The 22,415-nt window shown below is 37.8% G+C and overlaps 2 protein-coding genes across 5 annotated transcripts; one reads left to right on the top strand and one right to left on the bottom strand.

The window, feature by feature from the left end:
- Positions 1 to 178: 178 nt before the first annotated feature.
- Positions 179 to 12,335, bottom strand: LOC121962353 (ras-related protein Rab-39B). Its single transcript, XM_042512600.1, has 4 exons — positions 12,117 to 12,335; positions 9,429 to 9,700; positions 4,055 to 4,235; positions 179 to 3,150 (listed from the first exon to the last, which is right to left on the bottom strand). Exons 2-4 carry the CDS (start codon positions 9,641 to 9,643, stop codon positions 2,905 to 2,907), a joined length of 642 nt encoding a protein of 213 aa, XP_042368534.1. The 5' UTR covers positions 9,644 to 9,700; positions 12,117 to 12,335; the 3' UTR covers positions 179 to 2,904.
- Positions 12,336 to 14,195: 1,860 nt separating this feature from the next.
- Positions 14,196 to 21,653, top strand: zgc:162171 (uncharacterized protein LOC565931 homolog). Of its 4 annotated transcripts, none has more exons than XM_042512597.1 (5): positions 14,196 to 14,491; positions 14,692 to 15,001; positions 18,298 to 18,428; positions 19,086 to 19,235; positions 21,009 to 21,653. In XM_042512597.1, exons 2-5 carry the CDS (start codon positions 14,809 to 14,811, stop codon positions 21,246 to 21,248), a joined length of 714 nt encoding a protein of 237 aa, XP_042368531.1. In that variant the 5' UTR covers positions 14,196 to 14,491; positions 14,692 to 14,808; the 3' UTR covers positions 21,249 to 21,653. The 4 variants fall into 4 exon arrangements, with proteins under 4 accessions (XP_042368531.1, XP_042368532.1, XP_042368533.1 ...); XM_042512598.1 differs by having other exon boundaries at positions 14,196 to 14,505; XM_042512599.1 differs by lacking the exon at positions 14,196 to 14,491 and having other exon boundaries at positions 14,517 to 15,001; positions 21,036 to 21,653.
- The last annotated feature ends 762 nt before the right edge of the window (positions 21,654 to 22,415 follow it).

Below are 22,415 nucleotides of genomic sequence, written 5' to 3'. Positions count from 1 at the left end.
ATATGCAATGTGTCTTTTCAAAATATATTGTCATTTTCAGCCAGTGCATATCACAAAACCTCAAAAAGTGTCTGTGTGATCTTGTCTGATGCCAACGTTCACTGACAAAGCACCATCTAATAATGACACGCCCGTTGCGTATCATACCACCATGAAAGGTGCGTCTTGCGTCATTTTCTGATGATGACGGCGCTGACAAAGCGCCGCTATTTGACAAATTGGGAGTAAGAAGATATATAGGAGAGGTCATAGCAAAAATCAGCGCAGGCATTCATTAAGGATTGTGTATCAGATTAACGGTCAAAAATAGATGAAAAAATGAAATCAAATCATTTGAAAAGAGAGAAATACACGGTAGTTTAAAGTTATTCTGGAAAAAAAGGTGCATGGAAATACAAATTTACACCAAGCAATCCAGGTGCTTAAGTTACTTTTAATTGCTAAAAATGCTAAAAGTCTCACTGTTCCTTGTCGGTGATTAAATGACAATATTTATATTGTAGCAAATACAGTCAGATATGTATGTTGATGTGGCTTACAAAAACAAAACAGATTAATATATTTGGTCCGACACTGATTTCATATGTTAAGTAGTTTTAACGGGAATCTTGAAAACACCTTTATACAACATTTGGCTGTTGCTGAGTGTCTGTTGCCCTAATTCTTGCGTTGTATGCTGCACCGTAGGTAATATTCTGTCATTTTCTGCTTTTTTTAGGTTGATTTAGATTGTTGAATTGCCTTTGTAGCACATTGGTGAATGAAATCACTTAAAAACAGCTAAAGTCAAGAAGGAGTGAGATCTAAGTAAACTTGTTATATTAGGTACGATTATTTTTTAACCATTGAGCTTTTTAGCGGAAACGATTCGTAATTGTTTTATTGTTCGATGGCACACTGTAAATATAATTTGTTCTTTCAGCATTGGGTTGTATTGTAAATGTGCTAACTGGCTAACTAGCATCTTGAATCCATATTGTCAGTCTTCTGGTTTCCTTTTTTGAATGACGAATACAGACCGCCTGCTGATGTGGAGCGTTATTTTCTCTTACGCAGGTGCTAAATGTTCATTCTAGTTGGTTATAGTCTTTGCAGTGTGTTCAAGTGCAACTTTTTGCAGAGACACAGGAAACGTGAGGCGATGCAACAATTGGCCTCGATTGCAACTAGTTCCATGATGTCGGTTTGGTGTGTCTGGGCCTTTAAGGATTTCCACCACACCCCCAAACAGTGATGTCACTGCAGGTGCATTGTCTTAAGACCATGGCGTTGGGCGCTTTTTCCACTCTAAATTGTATTCTTTTTATCTCAAGGTCTTTAGGGCACTCCTGCAAAAACGTTGGGTGTTCAAGCAGCAAGCACGCATTAAAAAACCATCACGAAAGGCCGACCCAAGCTGCTAAAGCACGCGCTGCCCGATCAGGTCCTTAGACTGCATTACTGTATGGTAATTGTTCCTAATAAACTGGCAACTGAGTGTATGTCTCTCCAATTTACATGCATTTATACCATTAAAAACTATCTTCCAATGCTGCATTTACGTTTTTTTGGAATCAGATAGCTACCCAATCCATCCAAAACAGGTTGTAGTTTCTAAGTGTAAGTGGGATCTTTGAACAGCAGACAATTCCAAAGTAACATCGACCTGTAGCATTGGAGCATATTAAAAAGAAAAGTAAGGTCTGATGAGATATTACACTTGCGCACACACATAAAAAAGGCATATAAACCACTTTCTCACAGCAAATTTAACCTTGTAGTTTCTCCGTACCTGTATCTGTGTTAGGTTGAATCAATGCCAATTTGACTTCCTTTGCATGATTATATTGTCCGTGCATTGCGGATAATGTGGTTCTTTTGTGGAGTCCGTGGTCTGGTCCCTCTCTGTTGCTTTCAAGAAATAAGTTATCTCCATCATAATTCCAAAATGAGGCTCCACACTTGGGGTGGACTTGGCTCTTAAGGTGCTTTCTGGCTCCGACACTCGTTTAAGTCCACCTTAACATGTCATAGTTAAAGGCAGACAGTTAGGAGTTGTTAGTCCAAGTCCACCTCTGTCAGTTAAGCTGTACACATTGTCTCGTCCTGCTTAAGGAGTCCATTAGGAACTGGATGGGTGACAATGTTTTGTTATAGTGCGGTATTTAGCAGAATGATAGTGGATAATAATTATTTCGTCAATGTCATTGAGCTCGCTGGAGACCTAAATTGCTTTGAAATAAATAATGAAATAATGTGGCAACAAAATCACAGCACTGGGAAGGAAATCAGTCTTCCCGTGTTGAATTTAGGACCTCCAGGACTCCTCCATTGACCTCTGATCGTGGAATGTGGAGCAAAATGTCAGCACAAGAGAAATCTAAAGGCGCCGACTCAAGTTTTTCGAATGATATGTGCTGGAAGGAAACCAACGTAAAAGTGATATTCGTATGTGATCATGTAATTGCATATTGGAGGAGAGGAGAAGTTTGAAAAGTTGTGGGAGGCGAGATGAAGGAGGCGATGACGGGAGAAAGAAAGACTAGTCCAGAGTGTCATTTGGCGGAGAACCAAAATGGATCCTCTTTCTAAGGCCTTTCTAAGACTTTCAAGGAGGGATTATCCAAAACAAAACTAAAGGAACTGAATCATGGGAGCCCTCGCAAGTAAATCTGTGATCCTTCCTCTCCGAGAAATAAAACAGAAACAGGCACAACCCTTCAGCTCTCCACCCGTGTTCAAGGTGATCTTCTCCGCCATCTACCTTCATTGAAAGTCCTTCTGTATCCAGTCCGAACAAAGAACAACAGAGGGCTACCAACAGTCTCAGTCAGACGGCTGACACTTCAGTCCGTCAGCCGCTCTCCTCTGAATCCTTCCTGGATCGCTCCCCGTTTCACCTTCAGTCCCAAAACTCTTCCCAGATCAACACAGACAGCGGCGGTCACTCTTGGTCACTTCCTCCGAGGAGTGCACCACATTGGGGACAAACCCGCTCTTAACGCCCTCCCAGCCCTCCTGGATTGTGATATCGCCGGACCGCACCAGGGCGAAGATGTCTCTGGTCAGCTCGGTGAAGGCGTGCTCCACGTTGATGGCGTCACGGGCTGACGTCTCCACATAGCGCATCCCGTACGCCCCCGCCAGCTTCTCTGCTTCTTGGCGGGTCACCTAGAAGATCAAGATGAAATGAGGTGAAAGTTGTTCTTTTTTGGGGTTTTTTGTTGTTTTGCATCTCAGTGTAGATGCTTGTCTCAGTGGATTGTGTCCCTGTAGATATTTTGAGTCTTTTCATAGCTGCTTTGTATCTTTTTGTTGTCATTTTGTGTTTCTTTATGGTCACTTAGTGTCTCTTTGTGTAGTCATTTTGTGTTTCCTTATGGTCATTTTGGTCATTTTTTCCCTTTTACAGTGTCATTGTTAGTCTATTTGTGTCTCTTTGCAGCATTTAATATGTCTTTATAATATTTTTGTGTCTTTTTGTGGTTATTTTGGTCAGTATGTGTCCAGTAGTGCCCACAGGCCTATGCAGTCATTCATCCAAGGCTACAGTGTGCAGGAACAATACCGTTTACCAACTCAACCACAAAACTGAACAGAAACTACAAATCATCTGCTCTGAGTAGCACTTACGATTTTGAAAAGTGATAAGTAGCTAGTAAATGATCTTTCCAGCTCAACATTAATTAATGAGAGTGAACAGATCAAGATCAGAATAAGCTGTCTGAGACGGGAAATCTTACATCATTTTCTGCCTCATTCAATTTGAATCCTGCTTCTGCAACATCATCTCATCAGCGTACTCGACACTCTGTTGTGCAGTGTTTTGCAGTGTCATCCTGTAAAGTCTACATTTCAGTAGTGATATTTTTGTCTGCAAGCTGCCCCGAGACAATTGAACAAACGACGACGACTTGCCTCTGATCCAAATGTGTGCTGATCTAAATGTGAACAGTTATTTTTATACTGCAGACTTTAATTAAACTGCATGTTACATAACATTCAAAACCATCCCCAGCAACACATTTTAACCAAAAAAAATCTCACAAATATTACTGTGTTCCCATTTACACACCTGGCGCTGTGCCTCCAGATCACACTTGTGGCCGACCAATAGGAAGACGATGCTATGGGGCTGGACGTGGCTGCGCGCCTCCTCCAGCCAATCGTGGACGTTCTGGAAAGAGCGGCGGTTGGTGATGTCGAACAGGAGGAGCCCGCCCACCGAGTTACGGTAGTAAGCCCTGGTGATGGACCTGCAGAGGTTGCAAAATTGAGGAGAAAGTACAGATCAGATTAATCTGTTAAAGCCCTGACCCGTTAGTGTGTCCACTCCTGTTTAGTTTATTTGATAATAGTACATTTATGCACAAGAAACCAGATGCTCAGTTTAGCGTTTGTAACAAAACGCTGATTTGCAAAACCTGTGCACAGGATGCTCTCCATTCTCACAGGGCACAAAGGCATACAAGCAGTTTACAATGTTAAAGATTTACCACCCAATTTTTTTTTTTAGTAATTCCTCAAACAGCAAGTCCTTAATTTCAGACAAAAGCAGGCTTTTCATTTCCTATCAGCGACTGTCAGTTTCAATTACGGGGAGAGGAAGACATGATAGATGTGATGGATCCAGTGGGAAAACTAATCCGAGTAAGAAACTGATGACAGAAGGTGTGAAAGAAAGAGAAGAAGCAGAGGTGATGCAGGTGTCGGGCGGAGGAGCTGAGAAGTTGGGAACAAAATTAGATGTAAAGGAAGATGTTAGACGCAGACTGCTATTAAACTGAGTCAATTAGAAATATGTAGTCATTACTGAATTTACAGTTTATTGGCTGTAGAGTTTAATATTTCTTTGATTAATTCATATGTCTAGAAGCTGATGTGTATTGACATGAGGGTGCTGAGCTGTGTGAAAGATGATGCCTAAAAAAATATGATCTGGATCATATTGCTAGATATTGTCACCAGTTTTGTGTGCTTTACATAGCATATTTTAGAACAGGGAAAGTGATATTTGAAAAGAAATTTCCTTGAAGAGTAAAATAAGTAGAAACAGCTGTCATAAAATTGTAGGATAATTACATTTTTTCTGATTACAGGCCATTTTATAGTTCCTTTTGAGTGGGTAGTTAATTTTACTTTTAATGCATTTTTATCAGTATCCTTACTAAATTAAATTGAATATAAAATATATTTCAAATCATGTTTTTTTCATATTTTTTGTGTGGTGTCTATTTTAGATATTTTAGAAAAAGGAAAGTATTATTTTTTAAAAAAAAGTTCCTTGGAGAGCAAAATAAGTTGAAATAACTGTCAAAAAAATGCAGGATTATTACAGATTTTCTGATTAATGACTGTTTTACAGTTTGTTCACAAGAGATGAGCTTATTTCCTTTTGAGTGTGTAATTAATTTTACTTTTATTGCATTTGTATCAGAATCTTTACTCATTTAGATTTAATATAAAATATATATCAACACTGCCAGCAGTCAAAGTATCTACAATGAATAAATATGCAAACTTTATTACAGAAATGTAAATATTGACCATCAAAAGTTAAAACCGGAATTGTGTCGTCTGATTTTACAAAACGAACACTGCGGCCTCGTCTGGGAGGAGAACTGCTGCTAGATTTTGACAAGATGTGACACCCTGCATGAACACAAACGCACACCAACCCCCTTATGATGCGTCTATCTTCCCGGAGTGTCCTCGCAGAGAGAACGTCAACATAAATATAACGAGGAGGAAAATTACAGACTCGAGGCAGAGATGGAAAGAGAGACGTGTCATGAAAGAGGAAGAGGGGAGGATTAGTCAACGGAGAAGATACAGCGAGAGAGGAGGTGGCAGAAATTCAGAAGCAGCGAGTGATTCATTTGATTCGACACACATACAGATATAGAATATTTATATATTTATGGAAGAGAGGACTACACAGATGAAACAGTGACTAAGACGAGATGTGAGGTGGATTCAACTATACCCATTCGTAGGAGCAGGAGAAAAACATCAACTACTGTGTCACAAAATCCTAAAATATGCAGAATACTCAGTGGATCTTCAATATTTTCCCAAAATGGCCACAGTACACGAATCAAAATAGCAACCTTGGAGGACTCACGAAAGGATACTGGGGAGTTTTAAACCTGCTGCTAAATTTATACTAAATTCAAAATACATTGAGACACAGGAAGGACAACTTGTATAAAGAAAATAATGATTGATAATTTGTTGATGGCAAGACAAATATTAAATATATTTTTTGTCACAGTAATCAATACCCAATTCAAGATGAATAAAGACATAAAAGAGACAAGTAGTAACCTTGTTTTTTTTTCCGATAATCTTTTTGTCTATTTATTTCCGAAAGTACAAAGTAATACCGTTTTCCTTCATGTCTTCAAAAAGATACTTTCGTCCAACAGTCCAAAATCCCCAAATAATTTGTGAGAAAGACAAAACTCTTCAAAATGGCCGAGTGATGTTTGTATTCTGGGTGTAATTTTTTTTCTTTCTGATTGGTACTTTGGTCTCAGATGAGGGGATGTGTCATGGTTGCCATGGAGACACTAATCATGCTGACAGGTGAGACCAGTCCCCTTCTGTCAGGATGATGAGTGTGTGTGTGTGTGGGTGTGTGTGTGTGTGTGTGTACAAGCATGTGTGAAGATGCAGTTTAGTCCATGAGACATACATCATACCAGCTATGTTATATGATCTCCCTCGACACGCTGACGATGGAATATTTGCATGTTAGACGCTCAGATACAAAGGTGAGGAGCTTTTATGAGACACACCGCTGTTTTGCGGACAGACGTTGGCTGCTGCAGGGTTTGAATCCAACCAATTTATCAACATGTTTTCTAACTTGAGGCTCAAATTGGGTTTTTTCTTTAATTCTTCTGATGCATCATTGGCTGCATTTTACATGACAGCTCCCTAAAAACAAGGTAATAAAGGGGTGGTATCTTGGAGACATACTGAGGTAATACTGCTGCAGTTACAGAGGTAATAGTTTAGTTATATTCTAACAGTAGTGGTAATATACTGTAGGTTTGTTTGTATCCGCAGAAGCTAATGTCTCTTTGTTGTTGTGCATCTTTTTGTGGTAACTCTTTGTAGTCGTTCCTTCTCTTTTTGAGGTTATTTTGCAATTCATTTGTGTCTGTCTTTGTAGTCTTTTTGTGTCTCTGCACTTGTGACTCATCGTTTTCTGTGATCAGTAACGATTCCAGAGTCACACGATGATCATTATTTGCATTTTTAAAATAAATTGTGTGCACTGCAAATAGCTGAATGTACTTTTTTTTCATTAAAATGTGGAAGTTTTTAGGGCACTATATAGGGCATACATTTCACACTTGAATAATATTGTGGACAGTAAACACAGAGCATGACTGCAGTAAATATGGAGTGAGTATCAGACACAGTCTGCTTTTGCTTTCTTAACTTTGCACCTTAATTTCCACTACGGATATGCCTGCTTTTAACATGCAAAGCGATCTAATAAGCCAGAATATATAGAAACTAATCTTATATTGTAGATAAACATCACAAACAGTGCTTCTCATCTGTGTTTTCAGTAGCTTCACAGATCAATCAATCAAATCAAATCTTTATTTGTATGGCACTTTTCATACAAAGAGTAACACAAAGTGCCTCACAGAGATTAAAAACAATAACAGAAATGAAAAACATCAATGATCAGTCATCAGATGACCCCAGTGCTGTCATTATGACCTCCCGTCTTAAGGTAACTTCTAAATTAAGTTTCTCACAGCGCTTCTTATAACAGCATGAAACGAAACCACCTTTCCTCCAGAGCAGGTTTACTTTAGAGGCAGAATCATCTGTGCCATTCAAATTTACCCTGGTTGAATTAAAGATATTAAGAGCACCGTCATGTGTTTACATTTTAGAAACAAACCCTCCAGTCGTTTTCTCCGCTTGTATCACCTCAAACCTCATTTAAATAACTGCTGTGTCTTTTTGTGCCGGCAAACAACTTAGTCACAGGTAATTCGAGTTTTGAGACCTCAAGGCTATGTGGTTAAACTCTAAGTATTTCCTGATATTCAGAACTAATCATCCAGTTTTTTTTTTTATTAATAAATTTAGGACAGAGAATACTGACATATTAAGTGCACGGTTTTTCCAATAGATATATGAATCTTTCCTGGAGAATTTACTAAAATTGCACAATTTTGACACTAGTTGTGTCTGGTGTTAACTGTTAATTAAATATTGAATATTTCTGATCTTGTAAGAATGTTATTTAAAAAAAAGATGTTAACATATCTTTGTGAGAAAAAAAAATTCACTTCAACAAAAATGGTCAAAGGTCAGCTACAAGCCTTTTTACACTGAAAAAAAGTTTCAGTTCTGTAATACAACTCTTTTCCAATTCAAAATCCACAAGATACAGGGAAACATGTGAGACTCTTTCAGTTTCGACATAAATCAGAATTATAATTAACCACAAGTTCCTCATTGTGGACATTTGTTGTGCTAAATGGCCATGATTCTGCACTGCATTTCCCAGAGATCACCTGTGTAGTCTGAATACTCTGACATATTTTCGTTGAACTTTCTTGTTTTGAGTTTCTGTTTGATTTGTCGGTCAGCTGCTCACACTGACTACCCAGTTCTTCTTTGTGTGTTGACTCTAAATATAGTGTTGTTGCAGTAACATAGTGCATTACCTCCTGATTGTGCATGGCTGATTTTATTAGCATGCATAATAATATTTTTCTTCTATTCTCTTGTCGTCATGTTTTTATTAAAATATTACAAAACATTACACAATAATGAGTCCAGTGGTTAAATATAACTGTGTGCATTTACTAAAGTACAAATCTGAGGTAATTTTGTTATAGTTACTCGACTGCAATCCAGAGCAAAATAGTGTAGGCTATAAATGATAACAAAAAAAAATTCACTTTTGACAGTTATTGTAAGTTACCGTGTCATTAATAGCCTTACACATTTCTTTTGGATAAACACCCCAAAAACATGTAGTTAGTATAAATTACAGTATACAATAACAAACTAAACAAGCTAATAATTATCCTATTATTATTATTATTATTATTTATTATTATTATTATTATCATTAGTAGATACTTAATGATTTTATGTCTTTTATATATATATATATATATATATATATATATATATATATATATATATATATATATATACTTTTTTTTTTTTTTTTTTTTTTTTACAGTGTATTGCTACTTTTGAGTAGCCTACTACTTTCACTTCCTCAAACAAAAAACACAGTTTAGCTCTACAGGTGCACACTATGATCACTACTGTTACATTATAGTAATATCATGAAGTAAAACTCATATATTACAGTATATATAAAACTCACTGTAATAATAGTGTAACTTTCTCCCGCACACACACACACACTTACACACACACCCAGCTGTTCTCACCTGAAGCGCTCCTGACCCGCGGTGTCCCAGATCTGCAGCTTGATCCTCTTGCCGGGCTCGATCTCCACCAGCCTCGAGAAGAAGTCCACGCCGACGGTCGGGTCCGACACCTGGGCGAAGCGTCCCTCCGTGAACCGCCGGATCAGACACGACTTGCCCACCGTGGAGTCCCCGATGACGATCAGCCGGAACTGATAGAGCCATATCGCCTCCATGACTTGGCTGTGCCTGTCTGTCGCTCTCAGCGGGCTGTCTGTCTGTCTGCAGGTCTGCTGCGGGGCGAGGCGCGTGCGGGAGCGCGTGCGTGGACAGAGAGAGCGAAAGCATTAGATTATCCCGCTATATTTTTTTAAATAAGTGGCCTAATTTTACTGAAGTGGTTTTGGCTTTTTTATTTCTCAAAATATTTCTCAAAATTAGCAGCACTTTTTGTGTGCATGTACATTCAAATAATATATTGCCAATACCTTATTTAAACATTATAAAATCGTTTAAAATGTGCATAAACACTAAAGAGAGCCTGTCTTTGAAATTCTTGCTGGAGTTTCTCTTTACAGCAGCAATCTTTCCATGCCATCAGGGATTATATTGTAACTATTGAATGCAAACACAGAAAAGTCATTCTGAAACAACACACATTCCTCTGTGACTGTAATATAACCTTTTATTACCAACATCACACACATGACTGTGCTTCATTGTATTCAGTGCGTGATTCAATTAAAACCACGAGATATGAGAGAAAATCCTCTTATGCTTTTTTTTTTCGTCACTCCATGGCGTCAATTGATGTTTTAATAAGCCTGCTTTTTGGATTATTGGCCATAGCTTGGCTTTGGCATTTGAACGTATGACCTTCCAAATAATTAAGCAGTGCTCTGCTGGCTTGTTTAGCCTATATATTGGGACAATAGTAACATTTTTGACATGCAGTTAGACATGACACTTTTTCACAATAAGTTTTCACATTTTAGCCTTATTTACTGAAACTGTCACTTTTTCTGAAAGAAGTACATGACATAGATGGAAAAAAAAATCATGTCCCTCCCCACTCTTACTATTGTTTCAAGGTTCTGCTACTGCATTGTCTATTTATTGCCTCATTTTTTTTTCCAAAAACATATTTCAGTGTACTGTTTAGCTGTGAAATGAGAACATTTGTTCTCATTTCCCGGCTGCCATATTGGAAACTGTCAGTCTGACAAACTCAGTATCACCAATCAGCTCACAAATGTTCTCATGTTACAGCAAAACAGTACACTATATGTTTCTGAAAACATTTGATGCCGAAAAAGACAATGCAGCGACAGAATCCGGATTCAGATTTGATAAGCGCTGCCTATAATTTTGTTTGACCACACACGCAGTTAATGACATAATTGACAGCTGCATTAGATGCTCCTTGGTTCTGATTGGTTGTTTTCGTTCACATTTAGTACAGCCATTAGAAATGCTGTAAGACTTTACTTGAGTATTTTTATTCTATGTTACATTGTACTTCTACTCTACAACTACTGAATCGTTACAGTTACTTTTTGCACATAAAAACACATGATATACTATATGATATGAAGCAGTACACAAAGTATCTAAAATTAGCTCCACATTGACAAACTAGGTGGATTTCAGAGGAATTTCTTAAGACACATTTTAGTTTGTTTACCTTTTTGTTTTGTTAACCCAATTCTGCACTAGTGGAAAAGAGCCATATGTAAAAACAAAAAATCCTTAAGAAACTGTTTGGATGCAGACTTTTTTTTCTTGTATTGCATGGCAGAGCTGTTAAACTGAAGCATATACACTGGATTGATTTTAATAACTCTAAAGTACTTGAAGTGTGAATTGTGCCGCTGTATTATCCAGGTAAATGCAAATATCACATTGGGACTAAGTATCAGCAACAAAAAAACTTGATCAGGACATCTCTATACTTAAATAACATTTTGAATTAAGGACTTTAACTGGTATGGGGCATTTGGAGTATTTACTCCAAATTTACTCCTGGAGTTTTTACTCGCAGATCTTTTCCCACTGTATATCCAGATTAAAAGAAAAATATGGATATTCAAAGAAATTCTGTTTACTGTTATGCAGCCGTGGAGGTTGTGGAAGTAAAGCCAACCTCAACACAACACAAGAGTAAAGTGGATAATGTTTTGATGCAAAAAGAGGAGAAATTGGTCTTAAATAGTGTGACTTTACAAGCTTTTGCACATGTTGTAGCCTGTGACCAGGCCACCAGGCGGGCAGGGAGCCAGACACATGCAGCCTCCCATCACCCCCTGCGTGTCTCTGTGGAGTCGGGTTGCGTAGCTCGGTCGGTATGCAAACATTAGTGGCCGAATCCCCGGTGAATAGCAGCCTTGTGGGCTCTCACACCGGATGCGATTGGCCAATTTAGAGAGGATATCACATATCCAACATTTCAGTTAAAGTGTAGCCTATTATCTCGTGTAGTAGCACACTTTGTAATGACATGATGCTGTGAAATATTTGTGTCAATTTGCATATCTTGCGTAGAGTATCAGGGTGGACTCCACGCGCATAAAACGCCTTGGAGTAGAGATTTTGTTTTTACTGCAGGCTATTATTAGACCACATCACGACTGAAACTAGGCCTTTTTAAGGGAATACACTTTCATGATAAATACAGAAATACAGACTACATGGCAAAAAAAAACAGCCTACTTGGAGCAGGAGCGGACTTTAGGCCAGAATGGTTGCTCTGTTTCCTCACGCCGTTCAGGACCAGGCTGATGTGGGCTCCATGGCACCGACAGGTCTGGCTAAATCGATCCACAGGACGCAGCGTTAACACCCGAAACCTCCCCAAAGCCTCGATGTTTTCCTAAAAGCCCGAAAACAGACGCTGGCGCACGCACAGCAGGCCCTGCTGGGCTGATTTCCTTGTTGATGCCAGGCCCGATCGAGAAAGAAAAACGCATCCAGAGCAGGTGCAACAGAGGAGGGAAAAAAAACGATCTTGCGCTTTCACACCCGGAAACACGAATAAACCACCGATTCGCTACTCTTGTGTGTTCACACACCGAGGCGCGCGGATGTTTATGAGGGCAGGATGCTCGCTGTCAGAGGGGGAATCCCGCCGTATCACTTGTGTGTTTGCTGTGTGTTTTTGTGGGGTTTCGCTGCTGATGAAATGGCAGCAGTAGCAGCAGCATCATATAGCCTGACTCATCCCGCATCAGTACCACTGCCGTAAAGGACCGTGCAGAGGCGCAACACTGAAGGAAAACCACTGTGGTCGATCTTAGAGTTTCGGCGGATGGTGAAGAAAATAACAAATGAAGTATCAGTTAAAAAGAATAAAAATATATTATTATTATTATTATTATTATTGCACTTTTAAGATCTTCAATTATAATTATTATTAGGCTATTATCATCATCATCATACTTATGATTATTACTATTGAATATTATCAACATAAAACAGTGGGACTAAAGAATACTAAATCCTGCAATATGATTTTAGGGACATGAAAAGGCTTTAAATTCACGGATGCCTATCAAAAGTAGAGACGTTTTAAAATTAAGATAATTGTGACTTTTTGTTATATTATAGTGTTTGTTTCATGAGTGGTCGTGCTGTGATACAAGAGGGAAGCTGCACACTCACTGCGCCAGTGCGCGCTCCATGTGCGCACGCATCAGTGCGCAGACACGGAACTAGACGAACTGCAGGGTGGGAAATGTAGTTTTTAAACGTGCAGCAAGGAGTATCGTGTGTGCAAACGTGCGTGTGTGTGATGTAATTGTGAGGGGCAACTTCTTTCATAAAGATCAAGAGATTTTATTTTTTTATTTTTTTGCTTATTTAACCTTTAAGGAGTTTCAAGGTTTTGATTCAAGGTTGAGTTAATAACTGGCTTCTTTTTGGCTAGACTGCAAGAGTAAAAATGTAAAGATGCAGCACATGACGTAGAATTTTGCTGCTTGATGCTAAAAGAAACAGTAGTCCAACATTTTGGGAGTGAGACCACACAGTAGCAATTATGCAGTTTCATGCATTTCCAAGAAAAAAATTGAAGGCAAGATAGTGTCTTTATCTTTCAGGTTGTTTTTATTATTGTTTCTATCCTTGAGTTGTTGAAATGCAGGCACACATTTAATACATTTAATAAGTAACACTGAAACAACAAAATGCCTGAAAGTAAGTCATATCTACATTCCCGTTTAATGCAGGAATTACGAAAACAAAAGTCAAGCCTGATCAGTCTCATCAGGCTCCAAATTTGAGTGGTGTTTAACTACTTGTCAGTGTTTTTTTCCATTATCTCCAAATGTTGTTGTTTTGTAGCGATGTGTCAGCAGGGATAGCACCATGAAAAGGGGCAGTTTTGTGGCATTATCTTTTCCTAACCATAACCAAGTGTTTCTTTGTGCCTAAACCTAACCACAGGTTTTAATGTACCCACTCCACGGTAATGTGGAAATGTAGTGTCTGTGGTTTGTAGGAATGTACGATGAAGTTTAGTAACATACACATAATACACTCCTCACAAAAACAATGAAAAAAAGAAGTAAAACAGATTCAATCAATACAATAAAATGAAACTAACTACAACATGTAACAAAAACAAGGCGTAAAACATTCAACTGGAGCATTCTGAGTTTGTACTATTTTGAGTTGCAGCCACATGATTCACTAATGCTTTCAATAAAATGCAGGTGTACCTAATAAAGCGACCACTAGTCTCTCTCTCTCGCTCACACACACACACCAAAAAAAAAAAAAAAGTTTGGGGGCGTGCTCGTGCAGACAGCTCCAGCACAAACTGCTGACAGTCTCCTCTGTGCAATTTTTTCTCTGGCAGCGAACCAAACAGCAGCAGGAGATGTGCACACAGACCGCAGGCTAAACAGACAACAACAACAAGGTGTTTTCTTCTTTGAATTGCGCACGACAGCGTTTTACAAACAAGCAAGTTCTTCTTTTTCAGTTGAAAAACTTTTTGCACGGAGCTTACGGAGACAAAATGTCCCATGAACACTTGCAGGGACGGTAACGATGATAAGACAACCAGAACTACAAAATTTTAACAGGTTATTCCTCGTTTGTGAGTAACTTTTGATACATTTTTAATACTGGGAGTACTTTTAAAAACATTTCCCTCTATTTATCTGAATATTGGCGTGTTTTGTCGTTTTATTTTTTGTTAAATATGATTAAATAATTGTTTACAGAGCTTGTTTTTTTTTTTATTCAAGTGTCAAATATTACAAGCATTACTCCGTGTTTTTAGCCTTCATACATTACAAAAGACCGTCAGTCGCTGGGCAAACCCTCCATTTCATGCGGAACCTAATTGGAGACGTCACCGTGTCATCACACTCAACACGCGCCCTCGGCCGGAGTAGTAATGCAGCGCGAGCGCCTGCTCAAAGTCTTGGTAATCGGTGATCTTGGAGTCGGTAAAACGTCCATCATAAAGCGCTACGTGCACCAGGTGTTCTCCCAGCATTACCGCGCCACCATCGGAGTGGACTTCGCCCTCAAGGTGCTCAACTGGGATCACAAGACGGTGCTGCGGCTGCAGCTGTGGGACATCGCCGGTGCGTAAAGTTGTTTCTGCGTAGGAATGACATGGTATCCTCAGATTGTGTGTTATGTTTACCAGAAAAACACCTGTCATTTGCACAGTCAAATGGCTTAACTTGCTCAATGCCTGTTTAACATAATAGTCCACGAATGGGGTTAAATTAATCTTCAGATTGGGTTCAAAATTTAAGAAAATGTTATTATGGTCAATTAGACACAATAGCCTGTAATTCACTTTCATGAACATGCACTTTTTAGTCATTAGTTAAAGTCATTAGTTAGTTAAATTTTTGACTCTTGGCCATGAGCAGATAATAAAACAATGGGGCCCTGGGCATATTGGTGCAAGAGGCCCCACCACCGCTCCTACACAAGAGCAAGACACACAGACTTAATAGTTGTTTATCCTCTGTTTGTCGTTGTTTTCTGTATCTTTGTAGTAGTTGCGCTTCTTTCTGTGGTTTTGTGTGCCTTTGTAGTCAGTTTGCAACTTTCTGTAGTTGTTTTGTGTCTCGTTGTAGTTGCTTTGCATCTCTTTGAAGTCATGTTGAGTTTCTTTGCTTTTCTGAATCAGGGCACAAATGGCCAAGTTTTGCATCATTCTTTTCATCTAACTTTCCAAACAAATAAGTGCATTTCTGAAATGTGTTTACATATTACCCAAACATAAAAGTGTTTTCATCTTCCAAGGCAAAACTTCCATTGCAAAATGGCTAATTTAGCCACCATTGGAGCTAACTTCCAGGTTGGTCTACAAAAAGTTGCCCTAACTTAGTGTTTCAAACTGATACTAATAGACACACATTTTACTGACATTTTTGTGCGTATGGAACGAAAACTGACTAAACTCAATTTTTTCATCTTGACACCTGTAGCTGATAAAGTATTTTATATTTTATTTAAATATTTTATGATGCCAAAAAACCTGCTGCAAGAAAGTTCAGCTAAAATGAGCTGATAAACACTCACACACAAAACAGTGATGCAATTACCACCTTGACACTCTGACAAGGTTAATCTGCCAACTATTAACATGGTCCCAGTTTATCAGCCTCACTGACACTGACTCCAGTATGAAGTCATCACTGGTTACTGGTCTGAAGTCCACCAGCTGGACGCCTTCATGTAAATGACGGCTCTTATCAGCGATCATGTTGTCAAACACACTCAGCGAGTGTGTGAGACAGCTGAGAGACGGAAAGAACATCAAATTACATGCAGTTAGGGAGGCATGGTGAGTTTTATGAGCAGAATACAAACAGGTTGTCTTCTAAAAATATGGTTGTAAATGAGAGAGGAAAACTTAATATTTCATGTGCGGAAACAGGTTAACCACATTTTCTAGGCGGTCTCATCTCATATCATGCATCATCACTGTTGGATGAAGTCAGCAAAATGCAGACTATAGCGTGTTTGGATTGAAGCTATCTTTCAGGATGATACCATCATGTGCAACATCAACAGGAAGCTAGCAAACCCACATTTGAAAAAAAACTGATATGTTTTTTCGTTGTATGATGATTTAGTGTTTTAGTTCTGTTGTGGGTTTGTTAAAGTACTTCTGTAAGATAACTTAAAGACTGTTCATACATATTTTAAACTTGCAAATGTTTTAAATGGGAAAAGTTTAACATTTTGACTTAAACAACCTACGGTTATTTTGATCTTAGTTAACCCTTTGAAACCTGTGTAAAATGGTTTGATTTCTGTCAAAAACATACACACAAAACAAACATATATATTTTCAGCACTTTTTTATAACTTCTTGCAAATTTCATGCTAATTTTGGGCCATATTTTGTTTAGTTGCTCATTGCCTTCTCCCCATGTTATAAAATATATAAAACATCCTGTTACAGAAAAAATATACATATATATTTTTTAATGTTTTAACTTTCTTGTAACCTTTAACATTTTGCTTTCGCTCAATGTCTGTAAAAGAAATCAAACACATTTGATCAGATTTCAAACGGTTAATGTCTGTAGGAGGGTTATGGAGCTACAACAGCAAAACCTTAGACTATTGACGAGTTTGTGACTGTTTACTGCTCACTGATCAGAAAGTGTTAAGAAAAAGTCTCACGCTTTCTCTTGGGAAGTGAAAGACGGAGATAACATCTGCTGTTAGGAAACTTCTTGTAAGTGTGTGTGTGTTCAGGCTTTAAGAACAGGAGAGAGAGGGGGTTTTCTATCAGCTGTTGTCTTGCTGGTAGGTCATGTGCAGTGTGTGTGTGTGTGTGTGTGTGTGTTTATCAGATGCTCACTTGCTGATTCACGTCTATATTGGGATCATGTGGAGGAAGTTAGCATCCAGGATAGAGACTTATTTATATGTTCAGTTACACACACACACAACAAAAGATGATTTTTGCTGCACGTATAGTCATAGGTTAAGGAAATTTTATTTTAATTATTTCTCAGGAACACAATATCTCCAAAATGCCTAAGGGATTTTTAAAAATTTTATTTTCCAAATTTGGCACAAACATCCACTTGGACTGAAAAATCAACTGATTAGAATTTGGTGGTAGAAGGTCAAAGGTCGCTGTGACCTCATGAAGATTTTTTTTTTGGCCATAACTTGAGAATCCTTACGCAAATTGTGACAAAATTTCACACAAATGTCTAACAGGATAAAATTATGACATTTTATATCCAAAAAAGGTCAAAGGTCATGTTAACATTGACATCATAATAATCAGCAAAAAAACCCCAAACACTTTTCTGGACATTGCTCAACGTCACATCAACCGCTACCAGTAATTATTTTCATACTGTTATTAATTATTATTTTCCATAATCAAAATGTTTTGGGTTTTTTTTTTCAGGCAAAAATGCCAAACAGAAAACTTCTTCTGCCTCTTAAATGTGAAGATTTGATGCTTTTGTTTTGCCTTGGATATTTGGGTTTTGGTTTGTGGGTCAAATAAAATCAGCAATTATAATAGCCATTTTCACTATTCTGCCATCATTTTATAGACATTTTTTAAAAATGAAATAATTACATTGATAAGTCGATAATTGAAGTTATTGTTAATTACATTAATTGTTGCCCTAAAACCTCAGTTTTAATGGCAGACAATTGTGCAAAAATCTTTAGATAACAAATAAAGAGTCTTGTCTGAAAGAATTACAGCAATTACTTTTCTTTTTGATGTAAAACTTTTAGTCACCTCACTCCGAAGTTAAAAGAAGTATTTATTGCCACTTTGTTGATTTGGTCTGTAGTCCAACGGTTGAGGAAAACCCAACACAAAAACAGCATAAATCTTTGAATTAATATTTATTCTGTCGTCTTTCTTCTGTAAAAGGTCAGGAACGCTATGGCAACATGACCCGAGTGTACTACAGAGAGGCTGTAGGGGCTCTCGTCGTCTTCGACATGACCAGACTGTCCACGTTTCAGGCTGTCCTCAAGTGGAAAGGAGACCTAGACTCAAAGGTAAACATGTTGATAAGAGCGCGATCGAGACAGAATAAAAGAATAAATGAAAAGGTAGATTAAAAGACGAACAAAAATCGCTGACTTAAATTACTTAGTAATTGTGTGATTGTTCTGATCTTGACTACTTCTGCTTCAGTCGTGACTCAGGAATTTTTTTGATAACCTTGGCGGACAGTGTGAGCATCAAGTCGTCTCACTGTTTGTTTAACTGTGAACAGAGAAAAGTAAGCTTGTGCCACATATTTCTCCACTTGCAGTGTTTTTGTTGTGCGATTTATATTTAAAGGTCATATTGAAATTTAACAGCGTGTAAGTCAATTCAACTAAATGTGACTTTATTATCTCTTAAAAAGAAACCGTCCTTGCAGTAACTTTTAAAATAACAGTAATAATAGCAGCAAATATATAGTCCAGCGTCACAAATATTAAAAATAGTGAGGTAATCAGGTGCACTTCATTCACTCAAATACAAACATTTCCACGTTTATAACCAGGCAGCTGCTTTTAAATGATCAATGAAGTACCATCAAATAGAAATACTCAAGTAGAAGTACCTCAAAATTTTACTGAAGTGTAGTATTTGAGTGAATATGCGTGGTTTATATATCCGAGTAAGTGAGTGACTGTCAGTTGTTTACTTCCTGGTTTCATCAGGTCGCCCTTAGCAACGGGACGCCGGTTCCAGCTGTTCTATTGGCCAACAAGTGCGACCAGCGGAGTCACGGTTTGTGCCCCAAGCTGCCCAAACTGGAGAACTTCTCCAGAGAGTACGGCTTCGTCGGCTGGTACGAAACCTCTGCCAAGGTAACACACAATTATGTCAGTGTGGTGTTTATTCGCCTTCTTTTTTACATACACACACACACACGCACACACACACACACACACCCATACTTCTTTTTTTTCCTATATTTACCCCAATTTTTCTTTCTTTTGTTTGTACTCATGTTGGCTCTTCTCTGCATCAGTCAGTGCCTGTTTCTCTGCTTTTTAAGTTGCACCATTAAACAATTTAATTTAAAAATATAAAATTTCTGTTGTCTGGTTTGGTCACCAGCAGTTAGTCTCTTACACCTCAGAGAGAATTTGCAGTTTGGGGGAAAAATAGATCAAGTAAGTGTTCAATTGTTTTAGTTCAAACAGCTCCCTCTTGCTGCTAAATGTAGACACCAACATGCAATAATAGGTTTATCTGCTCCAGCTAAAATTAACAACACTAAACTGCGTATTCCAGGATTTGTGGACAATAACCTCATTGTGCTGCATCTGTTCTATCTGGTTGATTACATTTTATTTATCTACTTATTCAATTTATTTATTTTAAAAGGTGCAAGCTAGAAGCTTTTTATAGAACACAAGGAAGAACCTTCATAGTCTTCATTTCTTGTCTCTGCTTTCATGTCTTCCTTTTTAGTCATTGTCCTGCACAGAAATAAACAAGATCATCCGAAACACATCCTGATGTAATAATCTGCGTCACGTGACCCCACCTATCAGTTTACGTGTATTTATAGAGCGTGCACAGTTAGTGGGTGGAGAGATAGTTTTAATCCATGATGAAAGAAATAATATTTATTTGAATTTGGTGTCTTTTTCTTGCCATTAAACTGAATATTTGATCAGTTTAAGGAATTATTTATAGCTGTTCACTTTATATTTTAATGTTAATAATTGAAGAAGTAGCTTTACGAAACACAAAAGGGGCTGCTAATAGTGCCACATTTAGGAGGAGTTTTATTCTGCTTCTGCAGCTCTACAGACTGATGGAGCATCTCCCAGTTCTTTTTTTTTTTTTTTTTGGTTTTACAGCCCACAAATTCATTGTTTTGGTTATTTTAGCACGTTTTTATGCCTCCATGCCTGTGATAGCTGTGACCGGAGGCACGATGATTTAGAGTTTACCGGTGTTTCTTTTTTCCCTCTCTCTCCCAGGGTTCTTTGCCTCTCACAGACGCACACACACACACACACACACACACACACACACACACACACACACACACACACAAAGCAGGGCATTTTTAGAGCTCCAGACTGCAGCTATTTAAACACATTTTGCAGCCATGGAGCACCACTATGACGTGCAAATAATATTAATACATGAACTGGAGAGCTGTTAGTTTGTTTCCAGCTTGCAGTGGATGAATCCTCATACGGCAGTTACAGTTTAACTTTCTGCTAACGCTAACATCCAACTGTTGATCGGAAGCTTTAAATCTACAGCAAAAACATCAATAAATACACCTAAGACAGCTGGGTCCTACAAAATAAAAGCACCATGGGTTCCACTTTGATTTATTTAATTATAACAATACTTTTTTGAACTTTACTGTAATAGTACTGTATTTAACTTTATACTTTACTTTATTTAACATAACAGTATTTTATTAAACTTTATTGAAACAGTAGTTTATGTAACTTTATTTTATGACAGTAGCTACTTTATTTGTAACTAAGGTTCATTTAATATTTTTTTTATTGTAGTAGTTTACAGTGTTTTAGAGATTTCAAAATATCTAGATATATATCATGTATCGTGATATAGCCTAAAAATATTGATTGTGATTTTGTTTTTAGCCCTTCACCTCCATCTTCTCTCTCCAGGACAACACCAACATCGATGCCGCCATCATGTGCTTGGTGAAGAGCATCATGACTCTGGAGGATGAGAGAGCCGCGAGTGATGCTATCGCTGTCGAAGGCAAAAGCGAACCAGTTCTGGTTCTGCCTCGCTTCGACTACAATGCCAAAGAGAAGGGACTCAGTGGGTGTTCAGGATGCCAGTCGCTTAAAACCAAAGACACGAGCAACGACTGATGGAGGGCGGGATGGACAGGTTTGAACCAAGAAAGGAGATTTATTGAAAGATTAATATTTGTCACTTAAAGAGGCATCTCCTTTCTGCCCTTCTTTTCTCGTCAAAAAAGCATTATTTTTGAGATGTTAGTTGGGATTTTTCAGAAAACTCCATAATATAATATTGTAATTATTGTATTTATATAACAGAAATTGAGCAAAATATGACTCCAGTTTTGTTAATAAAGATATTTAAAGATTTTGCTAACAGTACAACAACTATTTTTAAGGTTTTAGACAGCTCTATTTTACAATGACTTCATGTTTTATAATGGCCTGTTGAAAGTCATTTCACTTGTGAATAACAGATTGAAAACTTCTTGTAAAGCAATTTTATATTCATAAAAGTGCACCTTTAATCTCTCATGTGTCTTTTCTAATGCTTGTCTGATCATTTCAGATGTTTTTTTCAAAACAGACATTACAAGCCGTCTCTTAGAAGGCAAGAAAAACAAGATATGTTTAGATTTATGAAGCAAAAACTGCTCTCTCGTAAACCACCTTTAAAAATTTTTTTGTAGTATTTAGTCTGAAAATTAAATGATTAATTTATATTCAAACCAGGGAAAAAAACTGGGGACAAACTATTTATAATTAAAATGATGTTACAAAATTATGCCACATGATGTTCCTTCTCTTTAATATGCATAGTTTGATTTTCAGTTAATTTATTCTGGGTATTATATGGACAGACAATCTTGAAGTAGTGTTTTTGCTGGAACACAGTTCTCATGAGGTGAAATATCATTGTCTAGTATTTTCTCACTCTATCATAGTTGTATTCACCTCTTGGCTTTAAGTATTAGGAACAACAAGTAGAATAAGAATGACTTCATTTTCTTCCATCCATTTATCACTTTCCTCTTTTCGCTCACTGTCTCTTACACTGGTATCGCTTTTTGGATAAAAGCTTGAAAACTAACCCTAATTATATGGAAGACATTCAAAAGCAGCGTGTCTTTCTGTGTGTGTGTTGTCAAGCTCAGTTGTTCTCTGTGCTTGCTGTACTGCCTGATGGGTAATACTCTATAATTTTGTGTTGACCCGTGTGAATATGCTGTATACTCCCTCCCATTCACTCTGCCAGAACAGACTGTGCATAACATTAATTTTCTCAGGAAAAGTGTT

This window comes from Plectropomus leopardus, chromosome 23 (genome assembly GCF_008729295.1).
Source record: "Plectropomus leopardus isolate mb chromosome 23, YSFRI_Pleo_2.0, whole genome shotgun sequence".
Classification (NCBI taxonomy): Eukaryota; Metazoa; Chordata; class Actinopteri; order Perciformes; family Serranidae; genus Plectropomus; species Plectropomus leopardus.
The sequence above is the reverse complement of the archived record's forward strand: the minus strand, read 5'-3'. Positions and strand labels throughout refer to the sequence as shown.

Coding starts and splice junctions, on each gene's coding strand:
- zgc:162171 (XM_042512597.1), top strand. CDS start 14,809: ATGCAGCGCGAGCGCCTGCTCAAAGTCTTGGTAATCGGTGATCTTGGA. Junction 15,002..18,297: donor GCAGCTGTGGGACATCGCCG/GTGCGTAAAGTT, acceptor CTTCTGTAAAAG/GTCAGGAACGCTATGGCAAC. Junction 19,236..21,008: donor GGTACGAAACCTCTGCCAAG/GTAACACACAAT, acceptor TTTTGTTTTTAG/CCCTTCACCTCCATCTTCTC.
- LOC121962353 (XM_042512600.1), bottom strand. CDS start 9,643: ATGGAGGCGATATGGCTCTATCAGTTCCGGCTGATCGTCATCGGGGAC. Junction 4,236..9,428: donor GCGGGTCAGGAGCGCTTCAG/GTGAGAACAGCT, acceptor CAACCTCTGCAG/GTCCATCACCAGGGCTTACT. Junction 3,151..4,054: donor ATCTGGAGGCACAGCGCCAG/GTGTGTAAATGG, acceptor TTGATCTTCTAG/GTGACCCGCCAAGAAGCAGA.